At 38.3% G+C, this 15232-nt stretch overlaps 1 protein-coding gene across 3 annotated transcripts in view; it reads left to right on the forward strand.

Annotated features, from left to right (window-relative positions):
* TFRC (transferrin receptor) overlaps window positions 1–15232 on the forward strand; it is a 35528-nt gene that overhangs the window by 7083 nt on the left and 13213 nt on the right. For 2 of the 3 annotated variants that reach the window (XM_086675115.1, XM_086675114.1), the window contains exons 2-10: window positions 4764–4822; window positions 5394–5604; window positions 6807–7020; window positions 8403–8552; window positions 8728–8830; window positions 10636–10749; window positions 11676–11774; window positions 12172–12311; window positions 14669–14826. In XM_086675115.1, coding sequence (XP_086531241.1) covers window positions 4787–4822; window positions 5394–5604; window positions 6807–7020; window positions 8403–8552; window positions 8728–8830; window positions 10636–10749; window positions 11676–11774; window positions 12172–12311; window positions 14669–14826 — 1225 coding nt within the window. In that variant the 5' untranslated portion in view covers window positions 4764–4786. The remainder of the gene's footprint in view (window positions 1–4763; window positions 4823–5393; window positions 5605–6806; window positions 7021–8402; window positions 8553–8727; window positions 8831–10635; window positions 10750–11675; window positions 11775–12171; window positions 12312–14668; window positions 14827–15232) is intronic. The other variant, XM_086675116.1, reaches the window with a different exon arrangement.

Below are 15232 nucleotides of genomic sequence, written 5' to 3' on the forward strand. Positions count from 1 at the left end.
GGTGGCGCAGTCGGTTAAGCGTCCGACTTCAGCCAGGTCACGATCTCGCGGTCCGTGAGTTCGAGCCCCGCGTCGGGCTCTGGGCTGATGGCTCAGAGCCTGGAGCCTGTTTCCGATTCTGTGTCTCCCTCTCTCTGCCCCTCCCCTGTTCATGCTCTGTCTCTCTCTGTCCCAAAAATAAATAAACGTTGAAAAAAAAAAATTAAAAAAAAAAAAAAATCAGAGAAGGCTTCATAAAGATGTTCCCTGAGCTGAGTCAAGAAGAAAGGAAGGATGAGTAGAACAAAGGAAGGATGTTAGTAGAGGCAGGGACTGAATTCTGTCTCATTTTGGAGATAGTAGAGGGCAGCATTTAGTAGGTAGTGAAGTTCTCTAGAACAGAGAGCCTTAAAAGCAAGTAGAGGAACTTTGTTTCATGTGTGCTGCAAGGACTTGAGGCTGTGGCGCATTTTCCAAATGGAAGTAGGCTTGTCAGTAATAAACAAGTGGCTCATTCTTATTTCAGGTAAAATGGAGTAACAGTTTTGGGTATGTTATACATAGATGACCATGTATTTTGGTGCAAAGATCCCCCCACCCTCAGCTGTATGTATTGTGTACAGACTTCTGGTCTTAAGACACCCCAAAGTAGCTTAAGACCTCAAGGTATTTACTGTATTTAAAAAAATTAAATAGATATTAATGCCACGTTTGAAGAAAGTAGGAATAAGATGATAGGAATTATAAAGAAGTTTAGAACTGAATTATGAAGAAGTTTAGGACTGTAGTCTAGCTTGTACCTTCGCCTGCCTTCTGTCTTCCATCCCATGGCTCAATTAAAAGACATTTCAGAAAGAAAAAAAAAAGACTCAGTTACTCCTTCCATTTCATGTTCAAAACATACACGGCTCTGTTTTGCTTACTTTAATTTTCATTATTAATGTGAGAAACTGAATACGTTTTCAAGTTATCATTGAGAGCACCAAAGATACACAAGGTGCTAATATGTACAAAAATCCAGTTGGTGTTTGGTTTGTCTCTTGTTATGGATTATCAGCAATGGTGGTGACATCGTGAAATAAGCTGTAATAAAAGATGTTTGGCTTTTAGATGCCATCTTTTAACAGAACTATGTAACTATAAACAGAACTGTTTATAGACAGTGATTATAACTGGTAGGAAAAGTTTCTCTGATGCTTCTAGAGTACATAAATTAGAGTGATTTCAGTTCAAAGAGAATTCAGTAAGGGGTTCTTTTCAATACAAAGCTTTATCATTTATGAAGTCATTTTGAAAGAATGACTCAATTTTTTTGTATATAAAACTTCAGGAGTAACTTTTGTAGATATCCTAGAATTACCGTGTTATTCATAGATGCGGGGTTAAATTATGAAGTTAAAATGGGAATTGCCTAAGTCACAATTTTTTCCTCTGACTTGATTTCTTTTATGTTATAGTCTTCATTTTGTGTCTGGATATTGAAATAGAAATAACATACTGGTGTTCTCAGTAAAAACTGTACTTAGATTTTAATTATACAAAATCATAATTACATGTTCTATTAATATCTGTTTATGCAGAATTGCAATCAACTCAATCTCATCATTTATTTAAATCCTTTATTTAGATCATTTATTTAAAAGTGTTGTCACTTTAATCTCAAAATTAATTTAAAACTGGAAACCTTGAGGAATGGCTGGTTCAGATCAGCATTAAACTTGTAAACTGGTTGGGGCGCCTGGGTGGCGCAGTCGGTTAAGCGTCCGACTTCAGCCAGGTCACGATCTCGCGGTCCGTGAGTTCGAGCCCCGCGTCGGGCTCTGGGCTGATGGCTCAGAGCCTGGAGCCTGTTTCCGATTCTGTGTCTCCCTCTCTCTCTGCCCCTCCCCCGTTCATGCTCTGTCTCTCTCTGTCCCAAAAATAAATAAATGTTGAAAAAAAAAAAATTTAAAAAAAAAAAAAAAAAAAAACTTGTAAACTGGTTTTTCCTAGAAAAGGGTGATTAAAATTGGTTCAGGGTGGGGTCTTCTAGTTCTGGTTCTAGTGATTGGGTTTGTAGGGTTCTGGTGCAGTGATAATGGTAAACTTTTTGTACCAGATAGGGCAAGAGACTTTGCTTCTAAGAATATGATCTTGCTTCTTGGCTCTGGTCGTTAAAGCTTGGGGATTAAATTTTTGTTGTTGTTAATAGGTTTTGATAGGAGACTTTTCTAATGCCAGCTTATGTAACATCTTTTATTTTATAGTCTGTGTATATCTCAGTTTGCTTTGTGACATGTGCATGTTAAATGCTCTGTTAAGTGTACTTGTAGTGTAGGAAAAGCCTTAAAATAGTATGAAATAAATGACCATTTTATATATCTCAACATAATATCGCTTTAAAACATTTAGAGGCACTCAAATCAAATTAATTAGAAAATCTGGATTTCACTAAATACCAGTGCTTTAACTTAACATAGAACTCTGTTGGTTATAGAAGTGTTTTTCACCTTTAAAATGGGTGTTAAGTTGCCTGGCTGGCTCAGTTGGTAGAGCATGTGACTCTTGATCTCTGGGTTGTAAGTTCAAGCCCCATGTTGGGTGTAGAGATTATTTGAAAATAAAAAAATCTTTTAGCAGTGCCTGGGTGGCTCAGTTGGTTGAGCATCCAACTCTTGATTTCGGTTCAGGCCTTGATCCCAGGGTCGTGGGATTGAGCCCTGTGTCTCTGTGCTGAGTGTGGAGCCTGCTTGGGATTCTCTCTGTCTTCCCTCTGCACCTTCCCCTGTTTGGGATTCTCTCTCTCCCTCTCTTCCCTCTATCCCTCCCCCACTCTCTTTCTTTTCTCTTTCTCTCAAATAAAAAAATTTTTAAATCTTTAAAAACTAATAAAATGGCTGTCATTTATTTATTTTTAAATTTATTTTATTTATGGATAGTTGACATACAATATATAGTTTTAGGTACACAACATAGTGATTTGAAGGTTAAGATTAATTTCTTAAATTTCTGGAGATGAGAACAGAGTTTTTATAACTCAGTAACCCATTGAACTTCAGTTTTTGGATTATCAGTTTTCAGCCTTGAACAAGACACTGAACATCTCAGATGGTTGACTTCTTTGTGTGTAAAACAGCATGGTGTGTTTTTCTTTTGTCTATTCGTTTTGCATCAGAGATCTATCAAATCATTTGTAAGAACTGTTCCTTTAATCAGAAGGATCATGTTTTCTCTCCTTTTATATTGAAGATGGTTTGTTACAGGTCTTTTTAGCATGGCCAGTCTTGACTTAATTTTACTTTGGGTTTTTTTTTCCCCCCAGGTGCTAGTCTATTGTATTTGTCCCTTTAACTACTAAATTCAGTTACTTAAATTTACCTACCATGGTAGGTAGAACCATGGTAGGAGAACTTGAAATAATAGTACGGTATATATCCATATTCATGTACCCTTTATTCCGATTCATCAATTATTAACAGTTACCACATTTGCTTTACTTCTTATACACTTTTTTTAAAAATTTTTTGGGGCGCCTGGGTGGCGCAGTCGGTTAAGTGTCCGACTTCAGCCAGGTCACAATCTCGCGGTCCGTGAGTTCGAGCCCCGCGTCAGGCTCTGGGCTGATGGCTCAGAGCCTGGAGCCTGTTTCCGATTCTATGTCTCCCTCTCTCTGCCCCTCCCCTGTTCATGCTCTGTCTCTCTCTGTCCCAAAAATAAATAAACGTTGAAAAATAAAATAAAATAAAATAAAAAATTTTTTAACGTTTATTCATTTTTTAAGATACAGAGACAAAGCATGATTAGGGGCAGGGGCGGAGAGAGAAGGAGACACAGAATCCGAAGCAGGCTTCAGGCTCTGAGCTGTCAGCACAGAGCCCAATGTGGGGCTCGAACTCGCAAACTGTGAGATCATGACCTGAGCCGATGTCGGACGTTTAACCGACTGAGCCACCCAGGCGCCCCAATTTCGTATACGCTTTTAAAGTAATTTATTAATTTATTTTTAGTCTATTTTGAGAGAGGAAGTGAGCAGGGGAGGGACAGAGAGGGAGAATCCCAAGCAGGCTTGCACCATGAGTGCAGAACCCAGTGTGGGGCTCAAACTCATGAAATCCAGAGTGGGATGTTTAACCGACTGAGCCACCTACGTGCCTCTAGGTGCCCCTCTTAGACCCCCTTTTTTTTCAGACCATTTTTTTTAAACTAAACTATTTGAAAGTAAGTTATAAGTGTTAGGATACTTCATCCTTTTTTTTTTTTTTTAAAGTTTTCCAATTTTTTTTTTTTTAGTAATCTCTACACCCAACATATGGCTTGAACTCATGACCCTGAGATCAAGAGTTATATGCTCTTCCAATGGAGCCAGCCAGGTGCCCCAATACTAAATTCTTAAATTCTTCAGCATTAATCTCCTAAGAACAAGGGCATTCTTTTCCAAAAACAGAATAAATCGTCACACTCTCCAAATCTAATATAATCAAATCGAATATATCACACTCTCCAGATCTAATCTGATACAATACTGTTATCCACTATGTAGTCTGTATTCAGATTTCTTATTTTTCCCAATAATATCCTTTGTAGTTGTTCTCACCTCCACCCCACCTCAACTCAGGATCTAATCAAGGATTATATTAAATTTAGTTTTCCTATGAACTAAATGTCTTTATTAAAGACCCTTTCTGGGAATGTGATAATATATTTAAAAGTAAACTTGATATATAATAATTTAGCGTGGTAATGAAAACCTCTTATAACTGGTACAATGGTATCTATTTTGTATTAAATTTCTGTTTTAATACTAGGTCCTTTTGTGTGGCAGCTCAGAATGATGGATCAAGCCAGATCAGCATTCTCTACCTTGGTAAGATATTTTAAGTTTTATTATTCCTTGTCACCAGTTTGTGAGAATATGAAATATAGAAGAATGGCTCTCACCCAATAAGCGTGAAGTAATATTCAAAGCTATCATAAAGTATTTTTTTATGTTGAAGTGGTGGCTTGGCGATGTAACTCCTCCCACAAAGGGTATCTTCAGTCTTGTGTGGAGTTCACTATGGGAAATCTTGTAAGAAAATACAGGGTATTTCAAGTATGGTAGGAGGGGGACAGCCACATTGATAAGATGAACAAAGAAAGCTGATCAAAATGTATACCTATGTTAGTAGACATATGTAACAGAAACCCTGAATGAAAAGGCTGAATGAGATGAAAAAGGCCAGTGTGTGATCTAGCCCCCATCTACCATTGACAGAACTAGGTATCAGGAAGAATGTTGCTTTGAAAGAGGAACTTCTTTTTCCTTAAGAATATATAGCAAGTCATAGTAATGGTCCACTACTAAGTATAGTACCTAACCAAACTTTTGGTAAATGTTCCTCTTCCCTTTCTTCTCTTTCATGATGCTTTCTTTCTCTCTTTTCTTCAAATCTCAGTTTGGTGGAGAACCATTGTCCTATACCCGGTTTAGTCTGGCTCGGCAAGTAGATGGTGACAACAGTCATGTGGAGATGAAACTAGCTGCAGATGAAGAAGAAAATGTTGACAATAACATGAGGGATAATGGTGCCAGTGTCACGAAACCAAAAAGGTTTAATGGATTTATCTGCTATGGGACTATCGCTATAATCCTGTTTTTCTTGATTGGTAAGAGTGGCTATTCAAAACTTAAATGTTCCTTGGGAGTGACTCCAGGAAATCTGTTAATTCAGCCAAGCAAACATTTATTTTGTGCCCTTTTATGTGCCATTATGCTAGGCACTAGGAATACAACAACAATGACTAAGATTCTATGCCTGCCTTTGAGTTTGGCCTGGTGGAAGAAGAGAGACACATGAATCATTTCATTGTAATGTGCAAATGTTATACTAGAAATACACACAGGATATCTGTAGCATAGAAGCTTGGCCTAAGGATTTAAAGAAGGCTTCTGGGAAGAAAAGTTACCTATATTTTAAAAAGGTAACTATTTAGGGGCACCTCACTGGCTCAGTCAGTAGAGCATGTGACTCTTGATCTTGGGGCCAAGAGTTCAAGCCCCAGGTTGGGTATAGAGATTACTTAAATAAATAAACTTCAACACAATTAAAAGGCAAGTATTTAAAGTTACTATAAAGTTGACTCTTGAACAACATGGACTTGAACTGTGTGGGTCCACTTCTATGCAGGTTTTTTAAAATACGTATGTATATATTTAATTTATTTTGAGAGAGAGCGAGAGTGAGTGGGGGGCAGGGCAGAGAGAGGAGAGAGAGAATCCCAAGCAGGCTCTGCACTGCCAGCGCAGAGCCAGATGGAGGGCTTGAACCCACGAACCGTGAGATCATGACCTGAGATGAAACCAAGAGTCGGACGCTTGACTGACTGAGCCACCCAGGTGCCCCTCAATAAATATATTGGAAAAGTTTTTGGAGATTTGTGACAATTTGAAAAACTTGCACACCAACTGTGTAGTGTAGAAATACTGAAAAAGATAAGAAAAAGACAGATATTGTAAGAATATGGCACATAACATATATAACATACAAATATGTGTTAATCAACTCTTTATGTTACCATAAGGCTTCCAGTCAACTGTAGGTTATTAGTAGTTAACGTTTTTGGAGAGTCAAAAGTTACATGCAGATTTTCTACTGTGTGGGGGTATACACCCCTAACCCCTGCATCGTTCAAGAGTCAACTGTATGATTTATTAGATTGAATGGTTTAAAATATAAAAAAATTGAGATTCATTATTTACTTTCCTACTGCTTACAATTTGATTAAAGCCAGTATTTTCAAGGCTTAGCTGAAAATATTAACAGTTCCTATAGGAATAAATTGTCAGTTCTGAAACTTTTTATCCATAGGATTTATGATTGGCTACTTGGGCTATTGTAAACGTGTAGAAGCAAAGTCTGAATGTGAGAGACCAGCAGGAACAGAGTCTCTGGAGGTAGAGGGAACTGAACCTTCAGAAACAGAAGAGTACTTTCCTGAAGCACCTTCTCACTTATTTTGGTCGGACCTCAAAACAATGCTGTCAGAGAAACTGAGTAACACAGAGTTCACCAGCACCATCAGGTAAACTTGAGCTACTTCACAAATTTAATCTCAGTCCCTAACAAATACTGATTATTCAGAGCAGTGAAACAAAACAAACATGACAGTCTGGAGGAAAGACTTCTTACAGTAGGGGAGACTTCCCGTGTTTAGCTGGAGGGTAAAGAATTAGTAAAGAATTCAAACTTGTTGGATGGGGAAAAAATTTTTGTGAGGACACTCCTTTTTCTTTAAAAAATTCAGAGGTCTTTGATCTTTTTGTCATCTGGTCTTTTAAGCTTGTTGCCTGCTGTCAGACTTTCTGTGCTTTGATTTTCATCTCAACCCCTTGTAAGGCACGCTGAGCTTTGCTACCATCAACAAGGGCATCAGTAGCCTTTTTTATTCTTTAGATCAGGACTAACTTGACTGCCCGACTTGATATAGAGATGTATCATGTCTCTAGTATTCGTGATTTCTTCTGGTTCTCATTAATCCATATAGCCTTAGAAGTGTCCTTAAGGTTTCTGTCCTTCGATTTTGAAGACCTTCCTTAGACACATACATAACCCTGTGTAAAGAACGTATTCGTCGTTTACCTATTAGCTGGCTTCCAGTAGTTTCAGTGGTACAATGATTCTCTTAGTCTTAGATGAGGAATTTTGGCATTTTTACTTCATCTAATGAATACTTTTGTATATACCGTATACCAGGCATTATGGATAACGTAAGAGTGTAGTCTACCAAACAAAAATCAAATAACTAATATGATGTATATATATTTACAGTGAGACATAGGAGATCAGAACAAGGAGTAGTTTTGCTTCAAAGGTGAAAATTAAAGCTGTACATCTTGAGTTCACCAACAGTAATACTTTGATTTTGCTTACTCATTTCCCCTAAAATTACCCTAAGCACATATATGTGTTAAGATGGGGCTCTTGATGGAGTACTATACATTGGATTCAGAGGTTGGATAAAGCTGAAGTCATAAATTCCTTTAAACACTGGGCATAGTTTTTTTTCTTCTAAGTTTGTCTCTAGTCAACCTTGAAATTTGGGGTCATAGTTAACTTAGCTATGATGAATAGTATTGAGTTATTTTAAAACAATTTTCTTGATATTTGAGTTCATTGTTTATTTTAAATTAAATTTTAGTTCATGTGGGGCGCCTGGGTGGCGCAGTCGGTTAAGCGTCCGACTTCAGCCAGGTCACGATCTCGCTGTCCGTGAGTTCGAGCCCCGCGTCGGGCTCTGGGCTGATGGCTCAGAGCCTGGAGCCTGTTTCCGATTCTGTGTCTCCCTCTCTCTCTGCCCCTCCCCCGTTCATGCTCTGTCTCTCTCTGTCCCAAAAATAAATAGACGTTGAAAAAAAAAAAATAAACAAATTTTAGTTCATATAACAGTGACTTTTTTTCCTCTAGGCAGCTGAATGAAAATTCATATTTCCCTCGTGAGGCTGGATCTCAAAAAGATGAAAGCCTTGCCTTTTTCATTGAGAACCGATTCCGTGAGCTTCAACTTAGCAAAGCCTGGCATGATGAACATTTTGTTAAGGTTCAGGTCAAAGGCAGGTATGTTGAAAGATGGTAAACTTATTTTCTAGAAGTAGCTATTTTCAGGTGTGCTAATACAGCAAAGACTTTCAGAATAAATAATGCAAATCAGATGCTAAATGTACTAAAGCCATTTTTTTCCCAAGGCTGTCCTTAGCTTCAGCTTCATTTTAACTTAATCTTTTTTTGCCAGTGCTTCAAACTCAGTGACCATAGTGGGCACGAACAGTGGCATGGTATACCTGGTGGAGAGTCCAGAGGGCTATGTGGCATACAGTAAAGCAGCGACAGTTACTGTAAGTAAGGCGAAACGGTGCATGAGATGGTCTTCCCTGTTGAAGATCTCAGAAACTCATTGTCGTTACCTTTCTTAGGAATTTTGGTATAAATTTATTTTTTAAAATGTAACTGATCGTGAGATACTCTTATTCTCAGCCATTCTATGCCACAGTGAAAGTAAAATCCTAGGTCTTCTTTCAGGACGGCAAGGCTCTAAGTAATCCTACTGCTCTCTTCCTCTTGCACTCTGCCGGCCACTCCAACCTCCCCGGTGTTCCTAAACCACTCAAATGCAGGCATGCTTCCACCTCAAGGCTTTTATAAAACTCCCTTTCCTTCTGCGGGCCCACTCTTCCCCTGACTACCAATATGGCCTGTTCCCTCCTTTTGTGCAAGTGTCTTTTCCAGTGTTACCTCCTTAGGGAAGTCTTCCTTGATTATCTTGTTAAAAATGGCCCTCCTCCAATCACTTCCCTTTATCCGCTTTATTTTTCTTACTGGTACTTAACACCCCTGACATTACTCATTTGTTTGCACACTAGAATGAAAGCTACATGCAGGGCTAGAGGTTGGCTTCATTTACTGCTGTGTCATAGAGCCTTGGACAGTGCCTGACAGATGGTGTTTGTTGAGCGAATGCGTGTATCAAGATTCCACTTTATGGGGGCGCCTGGGTGGCTCAGTCGGTTAAGTGGCCGACTTCGGCTCAGGTCATGATCTCACGGTCTGTGAGTTCGAGCCCTGCGTCGGGCTCTGTGCTGACAGCTCAGAGCCTGGAGCCTGTTTCAGATTCTGTGTCTCCCTCTCTCTGACCCTCCCCTGTTCATGCTGTGTCTCTCCCTGTCTCAAAAATAAATAATAAAAATGTTAAAAAAAAAATTTTTTTTTTTAATAAAAAAATGATCCACTTTATGTGGGGACAGATATAATATAAGTAACCATCTTGGCTGGAGTCCAGTCTTAGCTTGAATCTTTAATTTAGGCAAATATGGCCAAACTACTGCAGAAATTTAAAAAACAGTTGATAGATCTACCTAGGTTTTTCAGGTGTTAAAAAACAAATGTTAGTATGTCAGGGGTCAATTTATTGGATGCCTTTCAAGCCAGATGAAGTTTTACCTGTGCTATATCACTTTCCCTGACTACCTATAACCTAGAGGTTTGGAGGTGGGTACACTGTTCTGTCAGAAACATTGAAGGTTTTAGTTCACCTGCAAGCTTTCTATATTTAGGTTATTTGGTTGTCAGGATCAGTTTATATAGCTCTATTAATAGTTTAGGAATATTATGAGACAGCTTTTATAAACATCTAAAAATTGATCTATGCAAGACACTTTATTGTGATAGATAGTGTTTAACAATTTTCATACAGATTTCTTATCAGAACTTTCCGTTAAGACCTATTTTTATGTATGTCCTCAATTATCTAGCATTCAAGTGTTAGGAACTTTATGTAATTGGTGCAGCCAGGGCTAGCCTACAGTATTTATATTGATATATGTCTCTTTGTTTATCATATCCTGTTAGACTTTCTCTCCCCACACAATATTGGAAGCAATGTAAAAGAGATTAAATGTCAAGAGCAATGCAAATTAGATTCAAGGCAGCATGTGATGATGCAAGATGTGACTATAGGAGGCCAGAGTCTTGATTCACTCCTAATAACTGACTAGTTTGACTAGAATTCTTACATCCTTTTAGGCTTTGGCCTCCTTTTATCTCTGTTTTCTCTATTGGGTTTGATCTGTAAAACTATCCTCTCTCAGACTCTATGGCTGTTTTAATACCGTAATGCTCATTAAATCTCATGTTTTTATTCTAGGGTAGACTGGTCCATGCTAATTTTGGCACTAAAAAAGACTTTGAGAATTTAAACTCTCCTGTGAATGGATCTTTAGTGATTGTTAGAGCAGGGAAAATCACTTTTGCTGAAAAGGTGAGTATAAGTTGTTAAATACACTGGTATCATACTATTCTTCCTTTAAGTGGTATCATTGATTATTTTTTTTTCACATTCTGGAAACCATCAGTCTTAAACTCTCATACTTAATAATATACTTGAATTTATTTTATATTTACTTATTTTTTAATGTTTATTTAATTTTGAGAGAAAGAGAGACAGAGCTCAAGCAGGGAGGAGCAGAGAGAGAGAGGGAGACACAGAATCAGACGCCGGCTCCAGGCTCTAAGCTGTCAGCACAGAGCCCAGTGCGGGGCTCGAACTCACGGACTAGGAGATTATGACCTGAGTCGAAGTGGGACGCTTAACTTACTGAGCCACCTAGGCACCCCTAAACTTGAATTTATTAAAGTATTCAACAAATCAAATAAGTTCTAATTATCTAAACTGTAGGATACTTCCAGAACTATGGCATAGCCACTTGGAGTATTCTGTAGTCATTGTCTTTCGGTGACAATGAGGTAATCAGAAATGCTTCAGTGAAAGCAGTTTAAATTTAAAATAACAATATTCTGTTGTTACATAGAATTGCTAAATCATTGTTAAATTAAGGTGCTTTGTTAAGTTCTATATAACCAAATTTTATGTATATATGGAATATATATATATAACTTTTTTGAAAAACAAAATTGAAAGTCAAACCTACGTAATAAGGGCCTAGAATGGAACATACTAAAAGACAGTGGTTGTGTTAGATGGGTTTTTATTATTTCTCTTATCTTTGAAACTCTCTTAATGAGTTAGTTAAGGGAAGTATTTTTTCTTAACATGTAAGCTATTTGCAACATTTGGGAGTTTCAGTGCAGTCCTCTGTAACCTTTTGTCTTAGCATAAAGCCCAACACTGTTCTTCTAACTTTGTGATTACATCTTCACTTCTGACCTTTACATGTTTTTCTTTAGGTTGCAAATGCTGAAAGCTTCAATGCAATTGGTGTCTTGATATACATGGACCAGGCTAAATTTCCCATTACTAATGCAGAGATTCCATTCTTTGGACATGTGAGTTCTTATTTCTTACGTAAATGGGTTTTTGGGTTCTACAAATTGTTGCTGGATTCCATCTGCATTAGTAGAAGTGTAACATGCCTTCCTTATTAAATACTCTTTTTTTTTTTTTTTTTCTGGGAGGGTCTTAGCAGTAACAAGAAAATGGATTATGGGACTTTGAGACCTAGTTATTATTGCTAACATTACCTTTTCAATAGTGTCTTGAACTGAGGTTTGGCATATGCCGTTGCCATATAAAAACAAGAGTCACATATTTTAGAGCCACTCAGACCTTCATGGTTTGAGTTGCTAAACTAAATGTAGGCTATACCCTCATACTGAGTCTGAATCTTCTAAGGATTTCTTGAATAAATGTCTGACAGAGCACATTACTTTTTTGTTTAACTAGGCCCATCTGGGAACAGGTGACCCATATACACCTGGATTCCCTTCTTTCAATCATACTCAGTTTCCACCATCGCAGTCATCAGGATTGCCGAATATACCTGTCCAAACAATCTCCAGAGCCACTGCAGAAAAGTTGTTTGGGTAAGTTCTTACTTGAAAATTGTCTTTTTTGAAAACTGGTTTTATGAGTAGAAAGGAATAATAATCTCCTTAAGTTAATTTGATAACATTTTATTATTATTATTTTTTTAAAGTTATTTTGTTGGGTGCCTGGGTGGCTCAGTCAGTTGAGCATCCGACTTCGGCTCAGGTTATGATCTCCGGGTCTGTGAGTTGGAGCCCTGCGTTGGGCTCTGTGCTGACAGCTCAGAGCCTGGAGCCTGCTTCCGATTCTGTGTCTCCCCCTCTCTCTGCCCCTCCACCACTCATACTCTGTCTGTCTCTCTCAAAAACTAAATAAACATTAAAAAAAAAAAAAGGTTACTTTGTTTTTGAGAGAGAGAGTGTGCATGAGCAGGGGAGGGGCAGAGAGAGAGAGGGAGAGATAGAGAATCCCAAGCAGGCTCCACCCTGTCAGCACAAAACATGACGTAGGGTTTGAACTCACAAACCATGAGATCATAACCTGAGCCAAAATCAAGAGTCAGATGCTTAAAAGTCGCCTCAATTTGATAGCATTTTAGATAATTGGCTGTAGTTTTCCATATTTGGCATCTCGTGGGGTGGATAGCTCTTACGCTGGTGTAGATAAACATGAAGTTTTTCCTCCATAAAGTGATATTAATAATTAGACATTGGATTTACAAACTCTGCAAGTCCTTGTTCAATTTACCCAGTGAATTCCTTGTGTACTATTCCTGGCATAGCTTCTCCTTGAGGACTTCCTGAGGTAAAGCACTTTGTTGCCCTTGGCAACCTATTCAGTTATTGGAAAAGAGCTGTTAGAATTCATGTTGAACTGAAATCTTATTCCCTGTAACACCAATTAGTTCTAGATTTTCTTCTTAGCAACAACAGTTCAAGTTTTCTTGTCTATAATGGAATATCTTCAGTTCTCATGACAGTTTCCAGATGCTTTACAGTCATGATTAGTCCTGGATATCCTCCCTAATGTATTAGTATCTGTCTTTAAAAATAGAACCCCGTCTGATTAGAGTACATGTCATTAGTTTTTATCTTGATCTAGACATACTTCCCACCTGGTATTGGTATAGAATGTAGATCTGGTCTCAGACACTTAGATTTTCTGTGTGATGTAGAACAAGTTACTCTAACCCCACTGATCATGTTTCTTTCACTTAATTGGATAGCTAAAATATAATCTACTTAGCAGGGTGACTGATTTCAAATGAAGAGCATTTACATGTAAGGACACATGTGTAACACCATGTGACTATTAACCATGCTATCTACGAGCATTTTTTTTTTTAATTTATTTACTTATTTAGAGTAGTGCTCATGCACGGGGAGGGGCAGAGAGAGAGAGGGAGAGAGAGAATCCCAGGTGGGCTCCATGCTATTAGCGTAGAGGCCGACATAGGGCTCCATCCCACAAACAATAAGATGACCTGAGCAGAGATCAAGAGTCGGACGCTTAATCTACTGAGCCACCCAGGCATCTCATAAAGCATTTTAAAAATGGTGATTTTTTATTGACTTATACCAAACTTCAAATCAGATCATTCTTACCTCCACCTACAGGTCTTCCCTAACCTGTGAAGCCAGCTCCCTTCCCTGTCTTATCCTTGTGTAGTGTGGGGTAATCATGTTTTGACATTTATGTAAATAGAGCAGTCATTGTTTGGGTAACATGAGGAATTAGACAGGGCAAGATACGTAACTATCAGCAGCATGAAAATATTCTTTTATAATTATGATAAGAATGTATAGGGGCGCCTGGGTGGCTCAGTCAGTTAAGTTCCGGCTTCAGCTCAGGTTATGATCTCGCGGTTCGTGAGCTCGAGCCCCACATCGGGCTCTGTGCTGACAGCTCAGAGCCTGGAGCCTGCTTCGGATTCTGCATCTCCTCCTCTCTCTCTGCCCCTCCCCTGCTCATGTTCTGTCTCTATCTCTCAAGAATAAATTAAAAAAAAAAAAAAAAAGAATGTATACTAGTTAGTGTAGAGAGTCAGGAAACATGGGAATATACTCACGGGTTTTTATGTCAGAACTTCATTCTGAGTCCATCTTGGTATCTACCTTACATGTAAATGATAGCTGTGTCTCTGGCAGAAAGGCACATTTCAGATGAGGATAGGTACAGAAATTTTTTTAAAACATTGTTTAAACCAGGAGATAGATAACTGATGATTTTCAGATGATTGCCTACAGATCGGAGTAAGACACAAATGGTTAGCCACCAGGGAGTAAATTTTGTATATGTTTTCTTTATATGTCCTCTTAGCCTAAAACTTCACTGGAGAGTAAGGAAGATTGATTCTGTAAACCTGAGGGAAGCCATAATAATCAGAACTCTAATGTCTGTTTTCTACTTCTAGAAATATGGAAGGAGACTGTCCTTCTGCTTGGGAAACAGACTCCTCCTGTAGGCTGGAAACCTCACGGATCTGGAATGTGAAGCTCACTGTGAACAACGTGCTGAAAGAGATAAGAATTTTTAACGTGTTTGGAGTTATTAAAGGTTTTGAAGAACCTGGTAAAGACCCTTGGTTTTTTGTTTTGTTTTTTTTCTTTTGTTTGTTAGTTTGTTTCTGTTTTCCTAGTTCATAAGAATGTGGCCAGAAGAGAGAGTGCAGGAAGGCTGGCTTTGGCTTGGTTTTGTGGAGTGCTCTGGTCTGTCCTACAGTGAACTGTTTAGGTGTCAGTTTTATTGGGAGGTAATAAGGCCCTAGGAAATTAATTTGTCAAAAATTGACCACTGTGACTAGAGAATCTCTTTCAAGTTATTGAATATGTCATCAGTAAGCAAACTACTTCTTAAGGGGGCAGATAAACACTTTGCAGGATATACAGTCTCTGTTGCAACTACGTATTTAACTCTGACTAGCTGACTATGCTGACGCTGACGTTGTAGCATGAAAACAGCTGTAACCAATACATAA

This window comes from Puma concolor, chromosome C2 (genome assembly GCF_028749965.1).
Source record: "Puma concolor isolate L17-30 chromosome C2, mPumCon1.1.hap2, whole genome shotgun sequence".
NCBI classification, from domain to species: Eukaryota; Metazoa; Chordata; class Mammalia; order Carnivora; family Felidae; genus Puma; species Puma concolor.